A 20,675-nucleotide genomic window follows, 5' to 3' on the forward strand; every position below is an offset into this window, starting at 1 on the left:
CTCTCGAGGGTTTTTTTGCTCTCGAGGTTTTTCGCTTTTTGGTGCGATGGAGCTTCTTAGATGTAATCGGTTTCTTCTCACGAATGAGATAAATATGCTTTACTTTTATACGCACACAAAGAGATACTCATAATGTCTGCACTCACCCAAACCACTCTTCTCGGGGCGAAGGTTGTCGTCTCCAAGGCGTCCGTCGCCAAAAGAACCAACGTCGTCACTCGCGCCGGCCAGTACGACGACGAGTTGTTGCAAACTGCGGTACGTTGTTGCGCTTAAATGTTTCTTCCCTTTTTGCCACTTGGGTAAATTTTTTTTTTACGGTGTCGACGCGCGCGGTGATTCGACGAGAGGGGAAAGGCGTCCGAGAGCCGTTTGGTTCGGTTCGTGTGGCGGTTAAATTGAACGCGTTGGATTTTGTTGGATTCGAACGCGGAAGGTTTCTGCGCGGAATCTGTTCGCGTTGTTGTTGTGTGTTTGTTCGAGCGCGCGCTTTTCGATGATTATATCCGATTGCGTGTGGACCACAGAAAAACTATCTCCTCCTTTTTCTTCCGCACGATGATTACTCATATTCGTATTATTCTCTCTCTTTTACGAACAACAGCAAAACATGACCAAGGCGGGCAAAGGTATCTTGGCGATGGATGAATCCAACGCCACGTGCGGCTCCCGTCTCGAAGGCGTCGGGGTAGAAAACACCGAAGAAAACCGTCGTCGATACAGAGAACTCCTCATCACGACCCCGAACCTCGGTAAGCACATTGGCGGCGCCATCCTCTTCGAGGAGACCCTCTACCAATCCACGAAGGCTGGCAAGTCTTTCGTCGACTGCTTGAACGAACAAGGTATCTACCCGGGTATCAAGGTCGACAAGGGATTGAAGCCGCTCGCGAACAGCAACGGTGAATCCTGGTGCCAAGGTTTGGACGGCCTCGCCGACAGAGCCGCGGAATACTACAAGCAAGGCGCGCGCTTTTGCAAGTGGAGATCCGTCGTCTCCATCCCGGCTGGCCCGTCCAAGATCGCCGTCACTGACTGCGCGTACGGCTTGGCGAGATACGCCGCCATCTGCCAAAACGCTGGTTTGGTCCCGATCGTCGAGCCGGAAATCCTCCTCGACGGCGAGCACACCTTGGAAGAAACCTTCGAAGTTGCCTCCGCGGTCTGGGCGGAAACCTTCAAGTACCTCGCGGACAACGACGTCATGTTCGACCGCATGTTGTTGAAGCCGTCCATGGTTGGCCCGGGTGCCGACTGCCCGAAGAGAAACACTCCGGAAGAAGTCGCCGCGGCGACCTTGAAGATGTTGAACTCTCGCGTCCCGCCGGCCACCGCCGGTATCATGTTCTTGTCTGGCGGTTTGTCCGAATTGGACTCCACCTTGTACTTGAACGCCATGAACCAACAGCCGAACCCGTGGCACGTGTCCTTCTCGTACGCGAGAGCGTTGCAAAACTCCGTCATCAAGACGTGGGCCGGCGACGACGCCATGGTTGGCAAGGCGCAAGCCATCTTGTCCAGACGCGCGGAAGAAAACGGTCTCGCGCAACTCGGCAAGTTCAACGCCGAAGAGTCCTTGGCGAACACGGACAGTACCTTCCAGAAAAACTACGTCTATTAAGTTGTTGGCCTTAAAAAAGCCCGTTTTAATAGATTTTAATAGAATGTAATTTGAAACACAGAGAGAGAGTTTTACGTATTTTTGCGCCGCATCCAGTATTTAGAAGCGCGTTCTTTCTCTCTTTTTTCGGGAGATTTTTGAAACCATTTGTCATCACACGTACGGCATCACTCGCGCTCTTTCGCCAGAAGCAGAAAGAGAAAGAGACAGATCCATCCAAGACGATTCAGACGATTCAGACGACGATTCAAAGAATGCCTTCCGTTCTTCTCCTTTCGCCAAAGTGTAAAAACCTCTCGTCCTCGTTCGCGTCGTCCGTGCAAATATCCATCTCCGGCACGTTTGGAAGAGATGCGAAGAAATCCAATCGCGCTTTCGGTTCTTCTTTACCTTCGTCTTCTTTACGACGATCGCGAGGACGAGGACGAGGACGATCATCGCGAGGACGAGGACGAAACATCCAAAGGTGTTTTTTGTCCGACGAGAAAAAAACTCCTGGGACGAACAACAACAACGAGAACAACGAGAACAACAACAAGAACACCACGAAGCGTTTCTTAGTCGTCAACTACCACCGTCAGGAATCGGATTACGATGGTTTTGGTCTCCACGTCTGGGGGGACGTGCCGAAACCGACGGATTGGAACGAACCGTTATTTCCAGTGAACGCATCGTTGCCACAGTTTGAGACGTATAAAGTGGAATTAGAAGGGACGAGTTCGAAAATCGTGTCGGTTTTGTTGCACAAAGGCGAAGAGCAGGACGTGCGCGCGGAGTCGATGAAAGTGCCGAGCGGCGAAGAGGACGTGGAGATTTTCTTAGTGAGCGGATACCAAGAGATTTGGCAGGAGAAGCCGGATTTGGAGAAGTTGCCGAAAGGAGACGTGAATTGTCACCGGGCTATCTTGCTGGATAAGCGGTTGGTGGCGTTGCCGAGAGATTTTAACGGCGTGAAGGAGGAGGGAGGAGGAGGAGGAGGAAAAGAAGAAGAAGAAGAAGAGGTCGCGGTGGAATTGTATTCGAGTAAAAGCGGCAGTTTGAAAGCAACCATGGACGGAGTAGAGAGCGAGGATCCGGAGGATGGGGACGTTTTGGAGGCTACTTTATCGCGAGTGGAGGAAGATAGCATCGATGCGGCCGTGAAGGAGAAGTTTCCAGCCGTGTTCAACGAAAAATGTTTCGCGTTTTACGAAATCGGCGAGTCGACGGTCTCGGATGCGAAAATGAAATTGTTGTTGAAAACGCAACTCGCCGTTGGAACGAAAAAGCAAAGGAAAGATAAGAACGAGAATGAACCACTCGATGCGTGCGGCTTGCAAATCCACGGCGCGTTGGATGCGTTTTATAGCTACGATGGGCCGCTCGGGTGTACTTTTATGGACGAAATTATCGTCGTCACGTTATGGGCGCCAAGCGCCATTCAAGTTGATTTCTTACTCTTCGATTCTCCAGATTTCTCGCACCCGAAGGAGGAATTGGAGATGATGTTTGATAGCTCGAACGGAACGTGGATTATTCACGGCAGGCGTAAAGAGTTGTACCAGATGTATTACAATTTCAGAGTGACGGTGTTTCATCCGAAAGAAAATAAAGTGATGACTTCAATCGCGTCGGATCCTTACGCGAGATCGTTAGCCGCGGATGGACGAAGAGCGCACATATTTGACGTCGAGAACGACGCGTCGGCGAAACCGGAAGGATGGGAAACGTTCGCGAAACCGAGTTTGAATCACATTTGCGAAGGCGGTATTTATGAGTTGCACGTGCGCGACTTTTCCGCCTTGGATGATTCCGTGCCGGAAGACGCGAGAGGGAAGTATAAAGCATTCTCGTGCGAAGAAGGAAGAGGCGTGAGACATTTGAAGAAATTATCGCAGCACGGATTATCGCACGTCCACTTACTCCCCACGTACGATTTCGGGAGCGTTCCGGAACGAGCGGAAAATCAAAAGTCGCTCTCTTCGGCGGATATTTCCGGCATGGAGGCGTTGGAAAGCGACTCGGAGTTTCAACAAACGTTGACGTCAAAAAATGCCTCGGAAGATGCCTTCAACTGGGGATACGACCCAGTGCACTACGGTGTCCCGGAAGGCTCGTATTCGACCAATCCAGACGGTCCGACGAGAATTTTAGAGTACCGCGAAATGGTCAAGTCCTTGAGCGAAAAAATGAACTTGAGACTCATCGTCGACGTGGTGTATAATCACACTTTGAGCAGCGGCCCGACCGATGTGAACTCTGTTTTAGATAAAATCGTTCCGGGATACTACCATCGAAGAAATTTTCGCGGCGACTACGAGGCGTCCACGTGCTGTAACAACACCGCGAGCGAACATTACATGTTCGACAGACTCATCGTCGATGATTTAATCCACTGGGCGAAAGATTACAAAGTCGACGGGTTTCGTTTCGATTTAATGGGACACATCATGTTAAAAACCATGCTCAAAGCGAAAGCAAAGTTAGAGGCGTTGACTTTAGAAAAAGACGGCGTCGATGGATCGAAATTGTATTTATACGGCGAGGGATGGGATTACGCCGAGGTTGTACAAAACCGCGTCGGCGCGAACGCTTCGCAAATGAACCTCGCGAATACTGGCATCGGTTCCTTCAACGATCGCGTTCGCGAAGGCGCGGTTGGTGGAACTCCTTTTGGCGATCCTCGTGAACAAGGTTTCGCGACGGGTTTGCTCGACCGCGCGAACGCCGCGCAAGGTAACGATGACCTGTCTCGCAGATATCGAACGATGGAAGACGGCGAGAAAATTATCGCCGCGTTCGCCGGTAATTTACGCGAATACGTTTTCACGAACAGACATGGCGTCGAGACACAACTGAGAAATGCGGCGTATGAGAACTCAAATGTAGCGTACGCGGGAGAACCGAAAGAAACCGTTAATTACGTTTCCGCGCACGATAACGAAACGTTGTTCGATTGCATAGCGCTTCGCGCGAGCAGCGAACACACGACGTTACGCGATAGAATTCGCATGAATCGTGTGTGCACTTCAATCGTCGCGTTGTCCCAGGGCGTGCCTTTTTTCCACGCCGGCGATGAATTGTTGCGTTCGAAGAGTTTAGATCGCGACAGTTACGATAGCGGCGATTGGTTCAATCGATTAGATTTCTCCGGCGAGACGCACAATTTTGGCGTCGGGATGCCCCCGCGATCGAAAAACGAAGGACGATATGATTTGATTCGTCCATTCTTAGCGAACGTTGAGGAGAATAAACCTTCACAAGAAGACATACTCGCACAAACGGACTACTTTTGCGAGTTGATGTCCATTCGTTCGAGCTCGAAGCTCTTCTCTTTGGAGACGTTTAAAGACGTTCAAAATCGCGTCTCGTTTTTCAATCGCGGCGAAAATCAAATACCAGGTTTACTCGTCTACGTCATCGACGATGGTTTCGAGAAGCTAAAAATATGCGACAACTTTGAACGCATCGTCGTGTGTGTCAACGCGACGTCGACGGACATCGAGAACTACGCCGAGAAAGCGTTCCAACGTCACGTGAGAAACGCTTCGACCGCCAAAATTTTAGAGCAGCACCCGGCGCAAGGCGCGATATGTGAGGACGCGGAAACGTTACGTCGCGTGAAAATATCCGGAGGAACGTCCGACGTCGACGACTTATCGCTCACGATTCCAGCGTTATCGACGATAGTTTTCGTTCAAAAACGATGAACGCTGATGATATGTATAAAATCTCGCTATAAAATACTTATTACAAAACGACAACGCTTATTTTACTCGCTTACGCTATATTATTATTATAACTTTGACCACGTGTTCCCGTCTGGGAACAAAACGCCACTGCCGGTCCACTTCCCGAGTAAATTCTTCGGTCCTCCTTTCTTGGAAAAATCGATGAGTATCTCGTTTTCCCCTCGTAACTCGCCTTCGAGTTCCCATTTTTTCGTCTCTTTTTGTCCATCCGCTTGACACCCAGGGGTGCCATCTTCTCCGAACACTTTCGCTTTCGTCGTCGAACGCACTCTCTCGATCCCTCGCAAACACCCCGGGTGGTTCGGGTCGGAATATTTCCCGTTAAACACGGAAGAAGCGTTTTCTGTTCGCACCGTCGTCGTCGTCTGAATCGTCCCGTCGTCACCACCCATCGCCATCGCAAAGCCACTCGTCGTCGTTGGTACAAAACCACCCGTCACGGTGAGATACAAAATCGTCAACGTCGTCGCATTCGCGATTTTGAACGCTTTTAAAGAAGAAGAAGAAGACAAAGACAAAGAACACCCTCCTCCTACTGCGCGACGACGACGCTTTGTTGGTGGTGTTGTCCTTCTTTTTAAAGACGACTGATCTTGGGACGACGAGAAAAGAGCGGTGGACAAGGACGCGACGGAGTTCGAAACCATCATATGTATCCTTCCTTTTGGAGGAAAGGATGCACACAACGAACTGTTCGAGAGGCGAAAATTAAATTTTTTCACTGAATAACCCTAAACAACACCCAAAAAGACCCTTTTTTTTAAAGAGCGAAAGTGACACAAAAAATCCGCCAGCAAGAAAAAAGCAGCACAGACAGAAGAGAGAGAGATTTTTTCATTTTTCGAGCGACAGACGACCGATTTTGAGCGAAACTTTTGTGAGAGAGAGTTTCTGAGGACACGAATACGAAATACTAATCCTCTCTCGTTTTTCCTCGCAAACTCCGGACAAATTTAAACGCGCGCTTTATATTCTTTCACAGAGCCGGTGTTGGGAACACTTTTCTTCAAAACCTTCTCTTTCCTCCGGCAGAGAGAGAGAGGGATCTCTTTAAGAAGGCGTTCAGAGAGAGAGAGAGAGAGCGTTTAAAGACGTATACGTTTATAATATACATAAAGAGAGAGAAAGAAAGAGAGAGAAATTTTGGGCAGATCGCGCCGCTTCGTCTCCGAGTCGCGCATCGTTTTGGTCCGAGATAAACGATTAGATTAGACGCGCGCGCGAATCTCTCTCTCTTTATACCCCGAGATCATCTCGAAGAAGAGATCGCGGGAAGAAGTAAAAAAGAGAGACACTTTCCTCGCGCGCCTTTGCCCTTTTGCGCCTTAAAACGGAGAAGAAGGGAGAGAGAAAGAAAGAAAGAATTCTGAGAGTGATTATGTCACCGCGTTGTTCGGAAGCGCGATCGAGTGGTTTGAATCGTCCGGAAGAAAAGAAGAGAAAAATGAGAAGATCTTCTTCTCGCTTTCTCTCCGTGGAAAAGAAGAACAAAACGACGACGGTCTCTTTGCTGATCGCAACGGTTGCGATGCTTTGTTTCGGTGATTTGACGACGACGTTTTTGCGAAGCGGACCACACTCAAAGTCTTCTTTCTCCTCTTCTTCGTTTAAGGGGGAGAATGGGAGCTGTAAGAGTGGTTCAAACGAGTGGGAAGGATTCTTCTTGTTCGCGAGCGCGCAAGAACCGAGTCCACCGCCGAGTCCACCGCCGAGTCCACCGCCGAGTCCACCGCCGAGTCCTCCGCCGCCGAGTCCTCCGCCGTTGCCTCCGCCGAGTCCACCGCCACCGAGTCCTCCGCCGTTGCCGCCGCCGAGTCCTCCGCCGCCGAGTCCTCCGCCGAGTCCGCCGTCGCCGCCGCCGCCGCCGAGTCCTCCGAGTCCTCCGCCGTTGCCGCCGCCGAGTCCTCCGCCGTCGCCTCCGCCGAGTCCGCCTCCGCCGAGTCCTCCGCCGAGTCCGCCGTCGCCGCCACCGCCGAGTCCTCCGCCGCCAAGTCCTCCGCCGTCGCCGCCGCCGAGTCCGCCCCCTTCGCCTCCTCCTCCGCCGTCGCCGCCGCCATCTCCACCTCCACCACCGAGTCCACCTCCTTCGCCTCCTCCTTCGCCTCCTCCGTATCCGCCACCTCCGTCTCCACCGCCGGCGACGTACTCGTTCCGCACAAAGTCGACTTTTACCGGATACGATTGCGACGAGTTTTCGGAGAAGCAAGCGTCTTTCAGGGCGGCGTTGGCGAGGATGTTGAACATTGCCTCGGGTGCAATCACGTACGATAAGTGCGAAGACATTGTACCGAACAGCGAAAATGACAGCAGTGCAAAGCGAAGAAAGCTCGCGGGCGTAACAAACTCGATCACGATATCGTACAGCGTCGCCGCGTTGGACGAAGCGGACGCCACGAGCTTACAAACTACGCTGAAGGACATCCAACCAACGGAGTGGAGAGGTCAACTTGAGAGAGATGGAGTGAGCATATCTAACGTGATTAATGATTTTGGAGATATCGTAGTCGCCGCGCCGCCTCCGCCGCCGTCGCCGCCTCCGCCGCCACCGTCGCCTCCTCCGCCGAGACCGCCGCCGAATGCGCCTCCTCCTCCTCCGCCTCCGCCGCCGCCGTTCCCGAAACCGCCGCCATTCAACGAAGATCTCGTGCGTTTAACCGCCCGAATCGATGCAGCGCCGTTAGTGAACGAAAAGCACGAGTTCAATTCGACCACGTGGGAGTATGGAGGTATTCAAATCGTCCGAGAGACGGAACGCGCTTGGAGCATCTTTGAAGGCAACGGAAAGCCCGGCGTGGCTGTTGTTCGCGTGACCTTGAACAAGTTGGACGCGTCTTTTGGACCGGAAAACTCCGAAAGTTCTTCGTTGATTATTGCGGAAGGATGCGAGGTTGGTACTCCAGTGCGTGTTGTTGAAGATCCAGCGATTACGTACTCGACTGGCTTACACAAGTTCGACGTAGAGTTGACGTGTGAAGACGGCTCGAGAATTGTAAACTTAGACTGGGAAAAGTTGGTCGATAAACGCGGACGTCCTTCAACAACGCAAGGTGACGGTCTCAAGATCACGTACGATATCCTCCCGCCGACGCCAAAGATTACGAGTCCGAATCGAGGTTTCTCCACGCAAACGTACGTCGGTTTTCTCGTCGATTTTGGCGAGAAAGTTCGATTGACTCCGGGGAATCTTTTGCAAGCCTTGAACGTCACAAACTGCTGGGCGAAGGACGTTTTATACGATGCTTCAGTCGGTAAAGTGTACGTGAGATGCTGGGCGAACACGAACAAAGTGTGCGCGGTTGGTACGTACCCGTATTCTACGAGAGACATCTCCGGGAACTGGAACGGCGACGGCGTATCCCTCGACATTTTGCAATACACGGCGTCCGGCACGGTCTCCAACGCCGCCCACTTGTCAACCTTCGGTTTGGCCGTTGGGTCGCTCTTATCGATTGCTTCGTTGACGCCTTTGCCTGGAGGAGGTCCCATCGTCGTCGACACGCTTTCGATTCTGCCTATGATTGCCTTCTTCCAACAGTTGGCCTTCACGTCCATGCTCGCCGTGCCGAGAATTCCGGCGCAATACGCCGTCTCTATGGGTAGATTGATGTTCTTGAACATGGCCATTCCAGCGCCGGAAGTTTCGAAGCCGGTGTATCACGATTCAACGTACCAAACGGAATTGTTCGGCGTGAAGAGAGGTATGGAACTTGACGAGGACGAGATGTTTGCGGAACTCACGGAAACGACGTACACCGCGGCTGCTAAGGCTGGAGGTCGCCGCAAGTTGCTTCAAGACACGACGGAGGAGTGGAACACGATCCCGGTTCAAGATGAGCTTGCGATTATCGACGCCGCAGTTGGTGTTTATGACGAAGAAGGTTGGGATTACTTTGTCGAGGTGGCGTTTTGGGCCTCTGTCTTTTGTACTTTGGCAATCTTTGCGCACGTCACGGGCGTCATCGTGTGTTTGCGAAAGTTCTGGGTCATTCCGGCGTTCATGACGATTCCGGCGATTGAATTACTCGCCCTCTTAATCGTCGGTCCTGGCGTCACGAGAGCTTTAATGGTTGTCATGGTTGGTCAGACCGGCGCCGGGTACGCGGTTGGGTTGTGTGGCATGCTGTTTGCGTTCTTCGCGATTGTGTGTCCTCTCGCGTACATCATCTTCCGAGCAACGCCGCCGCACCCGAAATCAATTCGCGAACGTGGAGATTGGTGGGGATTTAGCGCAGTCATGCAAGGCTTGAAGTCAAACACGGGTCGATTCAAATCGTGGGAGACGGACCTTGAAGGCGCTTCGTTTAGGAACAAGACGCTTTCGCCGTATTGGTACGCGTATGCCATCTTCCTGGCGTACTCGAAGTTGTTCTTTTCTGCTGCTATTTACGGCATGTACACAGAAAAGGCCGAGGCGACGTATCAAGCCAAGGTGCTGTTCTGCCTCGACTTCATGCACTTGGCGTACGTCGCGATTATTCGACCGTATTCCTTGTTCTTACAAAACATCGCCTGGATTATTATCGAGTTCTGTCTCATGATTGTTCACGGCTGCGCGCTCGGGTTGACTGGGGACGTCGAGAGCGATTACGCTGAAAATCTTGGTTCCGGTATGATTGCGTTTGCTGCGTTAGGAGCTGTAGGATACTCTGGCTGTTTTCTGTACTCGTGGTACAAGGACGTCAAGGAATTCAACGAGGAGCTTGGCGACGAATTCGTCGAGCCGAAGAAAGGTGTCCTCGGTCAACTCCAGAGTTTCAAAAATAACACCATCAACATGTTGGGTCTCGCGAAGAAACAAGCGCAGAGCGAAGAAACAGAGGTGCAGCAACTTCAGAGAACGAATACATTGTCGCGCATGGCGAGTCGCACGACGTCGCTCAAGAGAACGCCGACTATGACCAAGAAAGCCGTTCGCAAGGAGACGAGAAAAGCGATGAGATGGAGCGTCTACATGACCGTTCTACTCGTTTCAATCATGGCGGGTGTGTACGCGGCGGTGTACTACGCGACAGGATACGCGAATTCTACGCCGTCGACGGTTGGTGAGTTATCCTCGAAGATTGTAGCCTCGGTTCGCGTGGATGGGTACACGAAGGATACGTTTGTAGACAACGACTTTTTGGACGGTTTGGCGCTTTATTTGGATGTCAATCCGAAAGCGGTCGGTATCGATGACGTTGAAAACACTCCCCTCGACGAAGTTGGCCGACGCAGAACGCTTTTGAGTCAAGCGGAAGACAACGACTTTTTGTCGGTGAGCACGAGAAGCTTACTCGTCGCGAGTTACGGCTCCGTCGACGTCGATTTTTATGTCTTGTCGGACGCGGAGTATATTCAGGGTCTCATCGACAAAATCAATTTGCTCGGCCTCGATACGTTAGAAGGAACAACCGCAAAGAGCACGTTCATCACCTCTCTCCAAGATGCGGGATTTACGGAAGCGTACACCGTCATATTGACGAGAGAGGCGTATCAGTTGATGCCGCCGCCGCCGTACTCAGCACCGGCGCCGCCGCCTGCGAAACCTCCTCCTCCTGCTCCATCACCTCCACCACCATCCCCCCCGTCTCCACCCCCGTCTCCACCGGCTCCTCCTCCTCCGTCCCCTCCGTCTCCGCCCCCGCCGCCATCGCCGCCGCCATCGCCGCCGCCGCCGCCCATCACGCAGCTTGTCGGTGCTACTCAGGATCCGATCGATGCTACTAAATGCATTGCCAACTACAACATCAATAGATTATATGTCGTCGGAGATGATTATGAACCAGCCCCTTCTGAAGACCAGCAAGGATGGGAGCCGGAAAATTTGGTCGATTGCGTGAAGCAAGGAGGTGAGACTGGTAACGGTTGGAAAACGAAGACGTTGACGGCAGCTGAAATCGGGGCGTGGGAAGCGGGCACTTTACCAGCCGATACGGCAGAAGTCGTGTACGAGTTCGCCTCGGCTTTGTGGGTGAACAAAATCGACGCCTACGGCTCGAACGAAACAGTCGCAAAGTCGAAGAGCGCGATCTTGTATGTAGGCGCCGCCGATGGTGACGTGTCTGCATCCAATCCGTGCGAGGACGCCGCGTGGGAGCAGGTTGGAGACGAGGTGTTCTTCGAGATTGCGAACAACACTGCGAACAACCCGCAGTTTATTCGCGGTAACAAAGTGACGTGGTTGCCGGAGAGGTCTGGTGTGTGTTGGAAGATTAAAGTGTCCGGGTTTCCAAGTAAAGATCCTGTGTGTGGGTGTGCTTATGCTTCATCTTATCACGGAGAGCTTATCACGGAGGCTAATCCGTGCGACGTGAAGTGCGTGAAACAGACGTCAGTCGGTTTGGACGAGATTCACTTTGAGAACTGGGATTGGTTAGGCATTGCCGGTCCAGGTAATCAAAAGGATTCAGAGACTGAAAAAGGCACGGATTATGACAAGCCCGCGTACGTCCCCGCCAACGGACAACGTCGATAGAAAGGTAGCCGAGAGAGAAGTGCAGTTTGAATTAGAAGAGAGAGTTGAAAAAAATATAGCGCGCGCGCGAGAAAGAGAGAAGAGAAAGCGAGAAAGATTAAAATCATGACGATACTGTGATGTATGATTTACCTACGAGGAAGAGATTATTCATTGAGTGAAAACAATAGACTTGAGTGTAAAACACAATTATTAAATCTGTTTAAAAACAAAAGCTATAGGTTGGCGCCGTACCCGAACGCATTTCTTATGCGAGCGAAAATTAAATTCTTCCATCCGTTCTCGGTGACTTCCACGACGTTTTCGTTCCCGTGCGCGTCAGCTTCCGGCACGTCCGTCTGAGTCAGCTCTAAAATGCAGTTCCCAGGCTCTGGTTCTTTCAACACCATGGTCACTGTCGAGTAATGATCCGGAACCCACGAGTTGAACCGCCACTTTTGTACTATTCGCTCGCCGTCTATGAATGTAATCGTTTCGCCGCGAACGCTTCCATCGAACATTTCAAATTTTCCTACGCCTTTCTGGCCCGTACATTTCGTTCTCGTGAAATGCATCACACGCCTTGGGTCTAGCAACGCCTCGCACACGTCCGTCGCCCGACACAAAAACTTTTCTTTGATTTTTATGGTATGATATTTCGTCGACAGCGGCGCGCTTTTATATTCGTGTTCCGTCTTTCCTTTCGCCGTCGTCTGTTTTGGTTTTTGTTTCGCCGCCGCTTCCTCCGTCGCTCTGTCGCTGTTCGCACTATCACTACCATTCTCTCCCGACGTCTTCGCGGCCAAAGCCGGCGTCCCTCTCGCCATTTCCTCCTCCCATTTTTTCACCACCTCTCGCACTTTCTCCTTCCCGCTCTTCTCTTCGATCCATCGCTTCGCCTTCTTCGCTTTCTCGCTCTCGTCCTTTGGACTGAATTTTACTTCGGTATCCTCCCCTCTGTTTTCATCGCTCACGTACGGTAACACCATCGTCCCTACGCGCTCGCCTTCGAGCTCGTAATCGATGGAGAGTTCCAACTCGTACCCGGGTATGATTTTTCCTTTTCTTTGGTTCAAATACGCTTCGCCGGTGATTCGCAACGGTTTCACAAATCTCACACCATTTGCATCATCATCATCGTCCAAAAACGAACTTTGTTTCTCCCCGTCGTCGTCCCCCAAATCGTCCCCACAACCACAAACGAACTCAGACTCGAAAAAGACTCTCGTCCATTCTTTGCAATCCTTCTCCACCCAGTGCCATCCGTGGACGTTCGCGCCGTCTTTCCGTTCTTCCACGATCCATCTTTGATCGCCTTCCCCGAGCTTCGCCATTTTTTATCAGTGAAGAGAAATGTCCTTCGTTTCGCTTCCAAACGCTTCTTTTTTTTCATACTCGTAAAAATGCAAAAAACACTACTCTCTGATATTCTCTCTCTGTATTCTCTCCGTATCTTACTCAAGGCAAAATCAGCGCCGCGACTCTCACGGGTGTCGCGCACTCTGCGCGCTTTTACGTGCACGCCTCGATGTTCTCCGTGTACATCTTCTCCTCGTCGTCGTCGTCGTCGTCGTCTCCAAACTTCTCTCTTCTTTATATCTCTTTCTGCGCTTTTTTTCTCTGATCTCTTTGACTTCTTTCCCAGTTTCTTTAGTCTTCCATTTTATCTTCTTTTTCTCTTCATGTAAACTTCACACGTAATAAAGTTACACACATAAAGCGAGAAGAGCAAAAATGCAAAGCGTAGCGGCATTCACCACCACCGCGACGCGAGCGACGTCGAGCGCGTTCGCCTCCGGGAGCACTCGTCGTACTAATACGACGACGAAGAATAAGAACACCAACATCATCCCCGGCGAGAAGAAAATTTCAACGACGGCGCAATTAAGAAGAAGCAGCAAAACAAAGACAAAGATAACAAAGACGAAGATCATCAGATCTATGTCGCCAATGCCAGACGCGGACGAAGACGAAGGTTCGGTCCTCGATTTACCGGAAGAATACGTCCGCGCGGTGCCTTCGAGACGCCCGGATATCTTCCCGGATTTGCAGGAAATCAAACAGCCGATGCCGAACCCTTTACCGGGAGATCCGGAAATGCCGGACGAGGAGGAAGAGGAACAGGAAAGGAAAGAAAACCCGGGAGAACCCGGAGAGGACGAGGAGGAAGACGAGAACGGGGAGAAAATCACGAAGAAAGAGAGAAAGAGGAGAGAGAAGGAAAGAGAGAACGAGGAGTAAGAAGAGAGGGAGAGACAGAGAGAGAGACTTTACACATTCTATCCATACTAATTAATTTTACAACACGCTATACTACTGATACTTTCCTACTGATACTACTACTTCTGCTACTACTACTATTACTACTACTACTTATTATTATTATTATTTCATCTGACGTCGCGCAACGAGAGGTTGATTCGTGTTCGTTTGGCAAAGTTGAGAAGGAATTCGTCGTCGTCGTCGTCGAACGCGCTTTCGAGCGCTTCCGGAAACCGAAAGGTTTTTGAGGAACTCATCAACGTTTCGCCGTCGCTAAAGACTCTCGGGACGCCGTGAAACATCGTTCGAGATTCACCGCTGAGCACGATCGCATCTCCGCTGCGAACGATTAAAGCAGTCACCGGCTTTAAGGCTTTCGATTTTTGCCCGAGGAGAAAAATAGCCGGCAAACCGAGCGAAAGCGAGGCGATCGGTTTACTCAAGTTCATCTCCGCGTCGTCCACGTGACCGTTTAAAGTGTCTCCGGGAGCGTAGAAATTCGCCAACCCGACTTGCCCATCGAAGAATTTATCCTCTCCTTTTTCAACGAAAGCAGCTTCTTTCCCGAACACAATCTCCAGCGTCTTCACGCACGCTCGTTTAATCCTCTCGTCCACCTCCGGCGCTCGCTCTTCCTCGTAAACTCTCTTCGTCCAATCGAACGGTGCCCCTACCGTAGCCCAACGTAACTTCCTCAACAAATGTCTCGCCGCTCTCGATTCCATCCCGTCGCCTCGTTTCGGAGGTTTCTCTAACTCCATCCACCCGTTTTCCTCTTCGTTTAAATACAAACCCGCTTTCGCCGCTCGATACAAATCCGCCGGCAACGGTTTCCCCAATCTTTGCCAATGATTCGTTTTATTTGGTCGTTCCGGGAGTATTTTCACGCAATGCATGATTAACTCTCTCTGCTCTCGTAAATCTAACGCGTTTTGGACGTAATACGCGCCCGGGTGGTCCAATAACTTCCACACCCGAGGTCTTTCTCTCGACGGCGCGTTCGCAAAACGAGAGAAAGCCGCCACCTCTTCGACTCCTCCTTTTGCCTTAAACGTCTGCTTCTTCTCTTCCTCCTTAAGCTTTGAAACACGCATCGCGGAGGACGATTCGTGACCAACACATTCGTCAAAATCAATCGTTTCGGAGACGTCAATCTCTTCCACCAGTTTCCCGCTCTTCCGTCTGCGTCCGGTTTTCGCGTCCACGCGAATCGTTTCAATCACTTTCAACCGATACTTCTTTTCCGCAAGCGAGAACGCGTTTTTAGTCGTGCTGTTATTCGTAGTCTCGTCGTCGAAAGTGTTGTTCTTCTCGGCGACGGAGGAATACATAGTTGTAATTCGTCCGTCGTCTTTCTTATTCAGAGCATGATGAAGAGAGGGAGGATGTTTTTAGTGGTGTTTTGTGTCTCGCGTGTAAGCGCTCGGGGAAGAGAATGAAGACAAAATACATATACGAGATGTGTGCAAAAAACATCACACATCGCGTAAAAAATGTTGTCGAGTACGTGCTATGTATGTGATAAAGTATCTACTTCTTACCACCCTTATGCGTTCTCTCTCGTTGCGTGTACAGCTGCTGCAACGCGTTTTTGGCGGCGCAACTCGGGAAGTTGCTCAAATCGTAATAATGTTCGGCCAAGTCGATTAACCACTCGCCTTTGATTTCCGTGACCGTCCGGACGTACTTCTTGGACGTCAAGACAAACTCGTTGTACACGACCCACTCGGGTTTACCGCTTAAATTCGTAGACGGGTGCAACAAAACCGATTCGTTGTCTTTGACGGTTAAGTACGAGCCGTTTCGTTCTTTGTGCGCGACTTGCATGAAGAAGCCGTTTAAGATGGCTTTGCGGATGTTGACGTAATAGTCTTTAGAGTGGAAGTCGGTGGATTCGAGGAGGACGCCGTGGCGTTGACATAAGCGGACTAACTGGTTGCGGACGTTATCCGCGGATTTCAACGATCGGTGATTTAAGTAGTTTTCCCAGCACCAGTTTTGGCTCTCGCCGTTTTGTTTGAACGCGTGGTAGGCGTTCAACATGGTCAAATGGTCGCCGTCCAAATGCGCAAAGTGCGCCTTCGCGGCGTCTGCTCTTTGTTGATCGTCTCGCGGGCGAATGAAACACTGCGGAACGGAAAGCATGGCGACTATGGTCACGATTTCGTTCGAACACTTAAACTTTGTGCTCCCGACTAACATCTTTGCCAACTGAGGATCTAACGGGAAATCGGACATGATTTTCCCGGCTTTCGTCAGCTCGCCTTCGTCGTCTAAAGCGCCTAAATAGTTGAGCAATTCTAACGCGCGCATTAACGTTTCCGGCGCTGGAGGGTCCATGAAATCGAAATGGACCAAGTCGTCGATGCCTAATTTTTTCAACTGGATGACGACCGAGCCTAAATTCGATCGCAAAATCTCCGGGTACGTCTGTTCGATTAAATCTTTCTTGAAGGAAAGTTCCGTGTATAATCGAAAACACTTCCCGGGTTGGGTTCTCCCGGCTCTCCCGGCTCTTTGTTGCGCCGACGCTCGAGAAATTGGCGAGACTAATAAACTTTCCACTCGACTTCGAGGATTGTACACTTTCTGTTTCGAAAACCCCGGGTCGACGACGTAGACGATCCCATCAATCGTCAAAGACGTCTCGGCGATGTTCGTGGACACGACCACTTTTCTCCCGGCGACGCCTCCGACGGTTAACGCGTCCGGCGCTTTATCAAAAATCCTCTGCTGTTGATTCGGCGGTAACGTCGAATATAGCGGCACCACGTTCACAGGCCCGACGCTGTCCCCGATATTCTTAATCTCGTTCCTAATCTTCCCGCACGCGTCTTCGATTTCCTCCTCGCCGGTTAAAAACAAAAGCACGTCCCCGGGTGGTTCGCACCGGTGTATTTGCACCACCGTCCGAATCGCCGCTTCCAAATAATCTCTCTCAGGTTCTTGCGTGTAAAATATCTCCACCGGATGCGTTCTCCCCGGAACCATAACCAACGGTGCGCCTTCAAAATACCCCTGAAACTTCTTCGCCTCCAACGTCGCCGACATCACCACGCACTTCAAATCCTCCGGTCGCTTCTTCAACACCTCCTTCAACAATCCAAACAAAACGTCCGTCGCTAACGTCCTCTCGTGCGCTTCGTCGATCACAATCACTGAATATCGACTCAATAATGGATCTGTCATCGCTTCTCTGAGTAACATCCCGTCCGTGGCGTACTTCATGATCGTCTTTCGCGACGTGCACTCCTCGAACCGAATCGAATATCCAACCTCTTCCCCTATTTGCACGTCCATCTCCTCGGCGACTCGTTTCGCCACCGACATCGCCGCCACGCGTCTCGGTTGCGTGCACACCACCATCTTAGATTCTTCATTCGTGTACCCGGCGTCGACGAGAAATTGCGGGATCTGCGTCGTCTTCCCCGAACCGGTTTCCCCGACGAGCACTAAAGTCTGCGAAGCCGCCAACTGGTGAAGAAAATCCGATTTTTGTTTCCACACGGGAAGCTTTCGCCTCGTCTCGAGGATGTTCAGATAGGTTTGAGAATACGGCTGATGAGTGTACGGATTTATCATCATCATTTCTTCTTTGTTGTTCGCATCGTCACCATCGAGGGAAACTTGTACTCGCTGCTTTTTCTTCGGCGTCGTCGAAGACATTTGATTATGTGCGATTTGAAGTGGTTTATTCCCTATATGGGATGTGTTGGTTTTGTAAGGTATCTCGACGCGAACGCGGTTAAACGCACGTCCACATATATATTTACTACTAATTATTACACGCGACGAAAACGTTCGTATACTACTATTTGTCTGCTATACTACTGCGAGAGGGAGAGCAATGCTGATGAAAAAACTTAAATGGCTACCCCGCCGCTCTTCTCGCCGTAGACGACGCCTTTGCCTAAGCCGCCGCCGCTTTTGAAGTGAATCTCTCCGAGCTGCCTTTCCAACTCGTCGCCTTTAATGAACCGTCGAAAACACCCGTCTTTGTTCACCGTGCACAAGCGAGCGCACCCACCTGAGCTGGAATCCACCGCCATTGCGAGCGTTAACGCTTTCAACACGTACTTCTCGCACTCCTCTCTCGTCATCCGTTCCTTGAACTCGGAGTCTAAAAACCCCCAGATGTACGTCGAGCCGCTTCCGTCCGTCGTCCACGAAGTCTTGATCATGTTCCCTCCAGCCGTGCACGAATACACCTGCGCGCCAAATTTCTCGTCCCACCCGGCGGCAATCGCGTAGCACCCTAACCCGGTCCCGTTGTTCGCGTTTTTATTCTCGTAGTTGATCTTGGTCAATATCCTGGCGACTTGTTTCACCTCCATGGTTTCCCCGTGTGCTAATTCAATCTCGCGTTGCGCGCAGTGGTGCCGGACGAACCCGGCGACGGCTTCGGTATCCGCGGCGGAGCCTGATCGAGCCATGACGACGTTTTCGGTCAAGTTGCACATCTTATCCGACGCTCGGTTGGAAATGTACGTTCCTGTTTATATCGAAGTACGTTAAGAGAGACGAGAGAAAAAGGTGAGATGAGAGATCTGTCCAAGAAGAGAATAAAAACGCGTAAAACGTACCCGTGGAGACTCTCGTGTCCGCGCCGATGACGATACCACCCGCGTATTCGCACGCCACGATGGTCGTGCCGGTTTTTGGCGCTTCTTGCGCGCGGTTGATGCTCTCCATGTGTGCTTTTGCGCGTGAAATTTCTGCGGAATTTTGTATCGAAATGCTTCGAATTTTCCCCAAAGATCAGACTTTTGGAAAGAAGGCAGAAGCAGCCTGGCGGTGTGAAGAGAGACACGGATGATGGTTTCAGACGAGAGAGACAGAGACGATGACGTGCACTCCCAAGACCAACAACATATCAAACTCCCTCCGTGCTCGAACAACCTCGCCACCGCGTTGCTCACGGACGCGTACCAAATCACCATGGCGTACGCGTATTGGAAAAACAACACGCACGAACGCACGGCGAGTTTCGATTTACTCTTCCGGAAAAACCCATTCGGTGGAGAGTTTACCATCTTTTGCGGCTTAGAGGAGAGTTTAAAGTTCGTCTCGAACTTTAAATTCACGAGACAAGACGTGAAGTATTTGCGCGAGTGCGATTTCGCGAAAGAGATGGACCCGAGGTTCTTCGACGAGTATTTAAGTTCAGTGGACTGTTCGAAAATCACAATCGAAGGCATCAAAGAAGGCACCGTGGTGTTCCCGAGAGTACCTCTGATCCACGTGAGCGGACCTTTGGGCGTGACGCAACTTCTGGAGACGACTTTACTCACTCTGATTAATTACGCGTCTTTAGTCGCCACGAACGCGGCTCGACATCGGTTAACGTGCGGCGACGAGGCGCAGTTGTTGGAGTTTGGTTTACGGAGAGCGCAAGGCGTGGACGGGGGAGTGAGCGCGAGCAGGTACGCGTACGTTGGAGGTTTCGACGCGACGTCGAATTGCGAGGCTGGGAGACAGTTTGGGATTCCCGTGAGAGGGACGCACGCGCACAGTTTCGTGCAAGCGCACTCGAAGTGGGACGATATCCACGGGAGGAAAGTTGGCGAGTGCGAGGATTTTTGCAAAGAGGCGAGGGAAATGTTGAAAGAGTTGAGAGAGGCGATGGTGAGTAGTGATAGTAACAATAGCGCGGCGTATCAATTCGGGGAAACGAATGAGAGCGAGCTGATCTCGTTTTGCGCGTACGCGATTGCGTTTCCGAATTCGTTTTTAGCTTTAATCGATACGTACGACACGTTGAAATCGGGGACGCCTAATTACGTCGCCGTGGCGTTGACGTTGAAGAAGTGTGGGTTTCAACCCGTTGGGGTGAGAATAGATTCCGGAGATTTGAGTTATTTGAGTTTAATGATTAGAGAGTTTATGATTGAAGCGGAGAAGTGTTTAGAGCGTCGGGGAAAACATTTTTCGTTACTCGCGAAAGGATTAGCCGCGGAGACGAAAATTACCGCCTCGAACGATATCAACGAAACCGTGTTGAGAGAATTGAAACAAAGCGGTCACTCGATCGATGCGTTTGGCATCGGGACGCACTTGGTGACGTGCATGGCGCAACCGGCGTTGGGATGCGTGTATAAACTCGTAGAAATCGATAAAACACCTCGGATTAAATTATCCGAAGACGTAGAGAAAGTCACCATTCCGGGAAAGAAGAAGTGTTACAGACTTTACGGAAAGATTGGCGAACCGATCGTGGACGTCATGCTTCGCGAGGACGAAAAAGAACCGAAGGTTGGCGAACGCGTGTTGTGCAGACACCCGTTTTTAGAAGGTAAACGGGCGTTCGTCACTCCCGCGAAAGTGGAGAAGTTATTGTTGGTGTGTTGGGACGGCGAGAAAGGCGGGTGTCCTCGAAAATTTTACGAGGAAAGCGTAGGTTTAGAAAAAAGTAGATTGAGGGTAAAAGAGCAAGTGAAACTGATGCGAGCGGATCATTTGAGATACACGAATCCGACGCCGTATAAAGTGAGCGTGTCTGGCGATTTGTACCAGTTTACGCATCAGTTATGGTTGGATAATTTGCCGGCGAGAGAGTTGACTTGAATCTTTTTTTTTAAAGTAAAATTTCTTCTTGTGTTTTTACAATGTCTTCCTCCTCTTCCTGCTC

At 51.0% G+C, this 20,675-nt stretch overlaps 11 protein-coding genes across 11 annotated transcripts; 5 read left to right on the plus strand and 6 right to left on the minus strand.

Moving 5' to 3' along the window:
• Positions 1–132: 132 nt before the first annotated feature.
• On the plus strand, positions 133–1,621 carry Bathy08g01580 (the record flags this gene model as incomplete). Its single annotated transcript, XM_007511605.1, has 2 exons — positions 133–258; positions 605–1,621. 2 exons carry the CDS (start codon positions 133–135, stop codon positions 1,619–1,621), a joined length of 1,143 nt encoding a protein of 380 aa, XP_007511667.1.
• Positions 1,622–1,875: 254 nt separating this feature from the next.
• Bathy08g01590 (pullulanase) lies at positions 1,876–5,310 on the plus strand (the record flags this gene model as incomplete). The annotated part of the gene is made up of 1 exon (XM_007511622.1): positions 1,876–5,310. One exon carries the CDS (start codon positions 1,876–1,878, stop codon positions 5,308–5,310), a length of 3,435 nt encoding a protein of 1,144 aa, XP_007511684.1.
• An 86-nt stretch (positions 5,311–5,396) lies between these two features.
• Positions 5,397–5,750, minus strand: Bathy08g01600 (predicted protein; the record flags this gene model as incomplete). Its single annotated transcript, XM_007511290.1, has 1 exon — positions 5,397–5,750. The coding sequence occupies one exon, from the start codon at positions 5,748–5,750 to the stop codon at positions 5,397–5,399; it is 354 nt and encodes a 117-aa protein (XP_007511352.1).
• A 1,209-nt stretch (positions 5,751–6,959) lies between these two features.
• Bathy08g01610 (unknown protein) lies at positions 6,960–7,409 on the minus strand (the record flags this gene model as incomplete). Its single annotated transcript, XM_007511444.1, has 1 exon — positions 6,960–7,409. The coding sequence occupies one exon, from the start codon at positions 7,407–7,409 to the stop codon at positions 6,960–6,962; it is 450 nt and encodes a 149-aa protein (XP_007511506.1).
• Positions 7,410–7,585: 176 nt separating this feature from the next.
• Positions 7,586–11,806, plus strand: Bathy08g01620 (unknown protein; the record flags this gene model as incomplete). The annotated part of the gene is made up of 1 exon (XM_007511467.1): positions 7,586–11,806. One exon carries the CDS (start codon positions 7,586–7,588, stop codon positions 11,804–11,806), a length of 4,221 nt encoding a protein of 1,406 aa, XP_007511529.1.
• Positions 11,807–12,021: 215 nt separating this feature from the next.
• Bathy08g01630 (predicted protein) lies at positions 12,022–13,119 on the minus strand (the record flags this gene model as incomplete). The annotated part of the gene is made up of 1 exon (XM_007511304.1): positions 12,022–13,119. One exon carries the CDS (start codon positions 13,117–13,119, stop codon positions 12,022–12,024), a length of 1,098 nt encoding a protein of 365 aa, XP_007511366.1.
• Positions 13,120–13,519: 400 nt separating this feature from the next.
• Positions 13,520–14,026, plus strand: Bathy08g01640 (predicted protein; the record flags this gene model as incomplete). Its single annotated transcript, XM_007511676.1, has 1 exon — positions 13,520–14,026. One exon carries the CDS (start codon positions 13,520–13,522, stop codon positions 14,024–14,026), a length of 507 nt encoding a protein of 168 aa, XP_007511738.1.
• Positions 14,027–14,175: 149 nt separating this feature from the next.
• Positions 14,176–15,378, minus strand: Bathy08g01650 (alkylated DNA repair protein; the record flags this gene model as incomplete). The annotated part of the gene is made up of 1 exon (XM_007511318.1): positions 14,176–15,378. The coding sequence occupies one exon, from the start codon at positions 15,376–15,378 to the stop codon at positions 14,176–14,178; it is 1,203 nt and encodes a 400-aa protein (XP_007511380.1).
• A 199-nt stretch (positions 15,379–15,577) lies between these two features.
• Positions 15,578–17,713, minus strand: Bathy08g01660 (predicted protein; the record flags this gene model as incomplete). The annotated part of the gene is made up of 1 exon (XM_007511735.1): positions 15,578–17,713. The coding sequence occupies one exon, from the start codon at positions 17,711–17,713 to the stop codon at positions 15,578–15,580; it is 2,136 nt and encodes a 711-aa protein (XP_007511797.1).
• Positions 17,714–17,910: 197 nt separating this feature from the next.
• Bathy08g01670 (predicted protein) lies at positions 17,911–18,739 on the minus strand (the record flags this gene model as incomplete). The annotated part of the gene is made up of 2 exons (XM_007511764.1): positions 17,911–18,539; positions 18,631–18,739. 2 exons carry the CDS (start codon positions 18,737–18,739, stop codon positions 17,911–17,913), a joined length of 738 nt encoding a protein of 245 aa, XP_007511826.1.
• Positions 18,740–18,862: 123 nt separating this feature from the next.
• On the plus strand, positions 18,863–20,611 carry Bathy08g01680 (nicotinate phosphoribosyltransferase, putative; the record flags this gene model as incomplete). Its single annotated transcript, XM_007511434.1, has 1 exon — positions 18,863–20,611. One exon carries the CDS (start codon positions 18,863–18,865, stop codon positions 20,609–20,611), a length of 1,749 nt encoding a protein of 582 aa, XP_007511496.1.
• Positions 20,612–20,675: the final 64 nt, after the last annotated feature.

This window comes from Bathycoccus prasinos (genome assembly GCF_002220235.1).
Source record: "Bathycoccus prasinos genomic : Chromosome_8".
NCBI classification, from domain to species: Eukaryota; Viridiplantae; Chlorophyta; class Mamiellophyceae; order Mamiellales; family Bathycoccaceae; genus Bathycoccus; species Bathycoccus prasinos.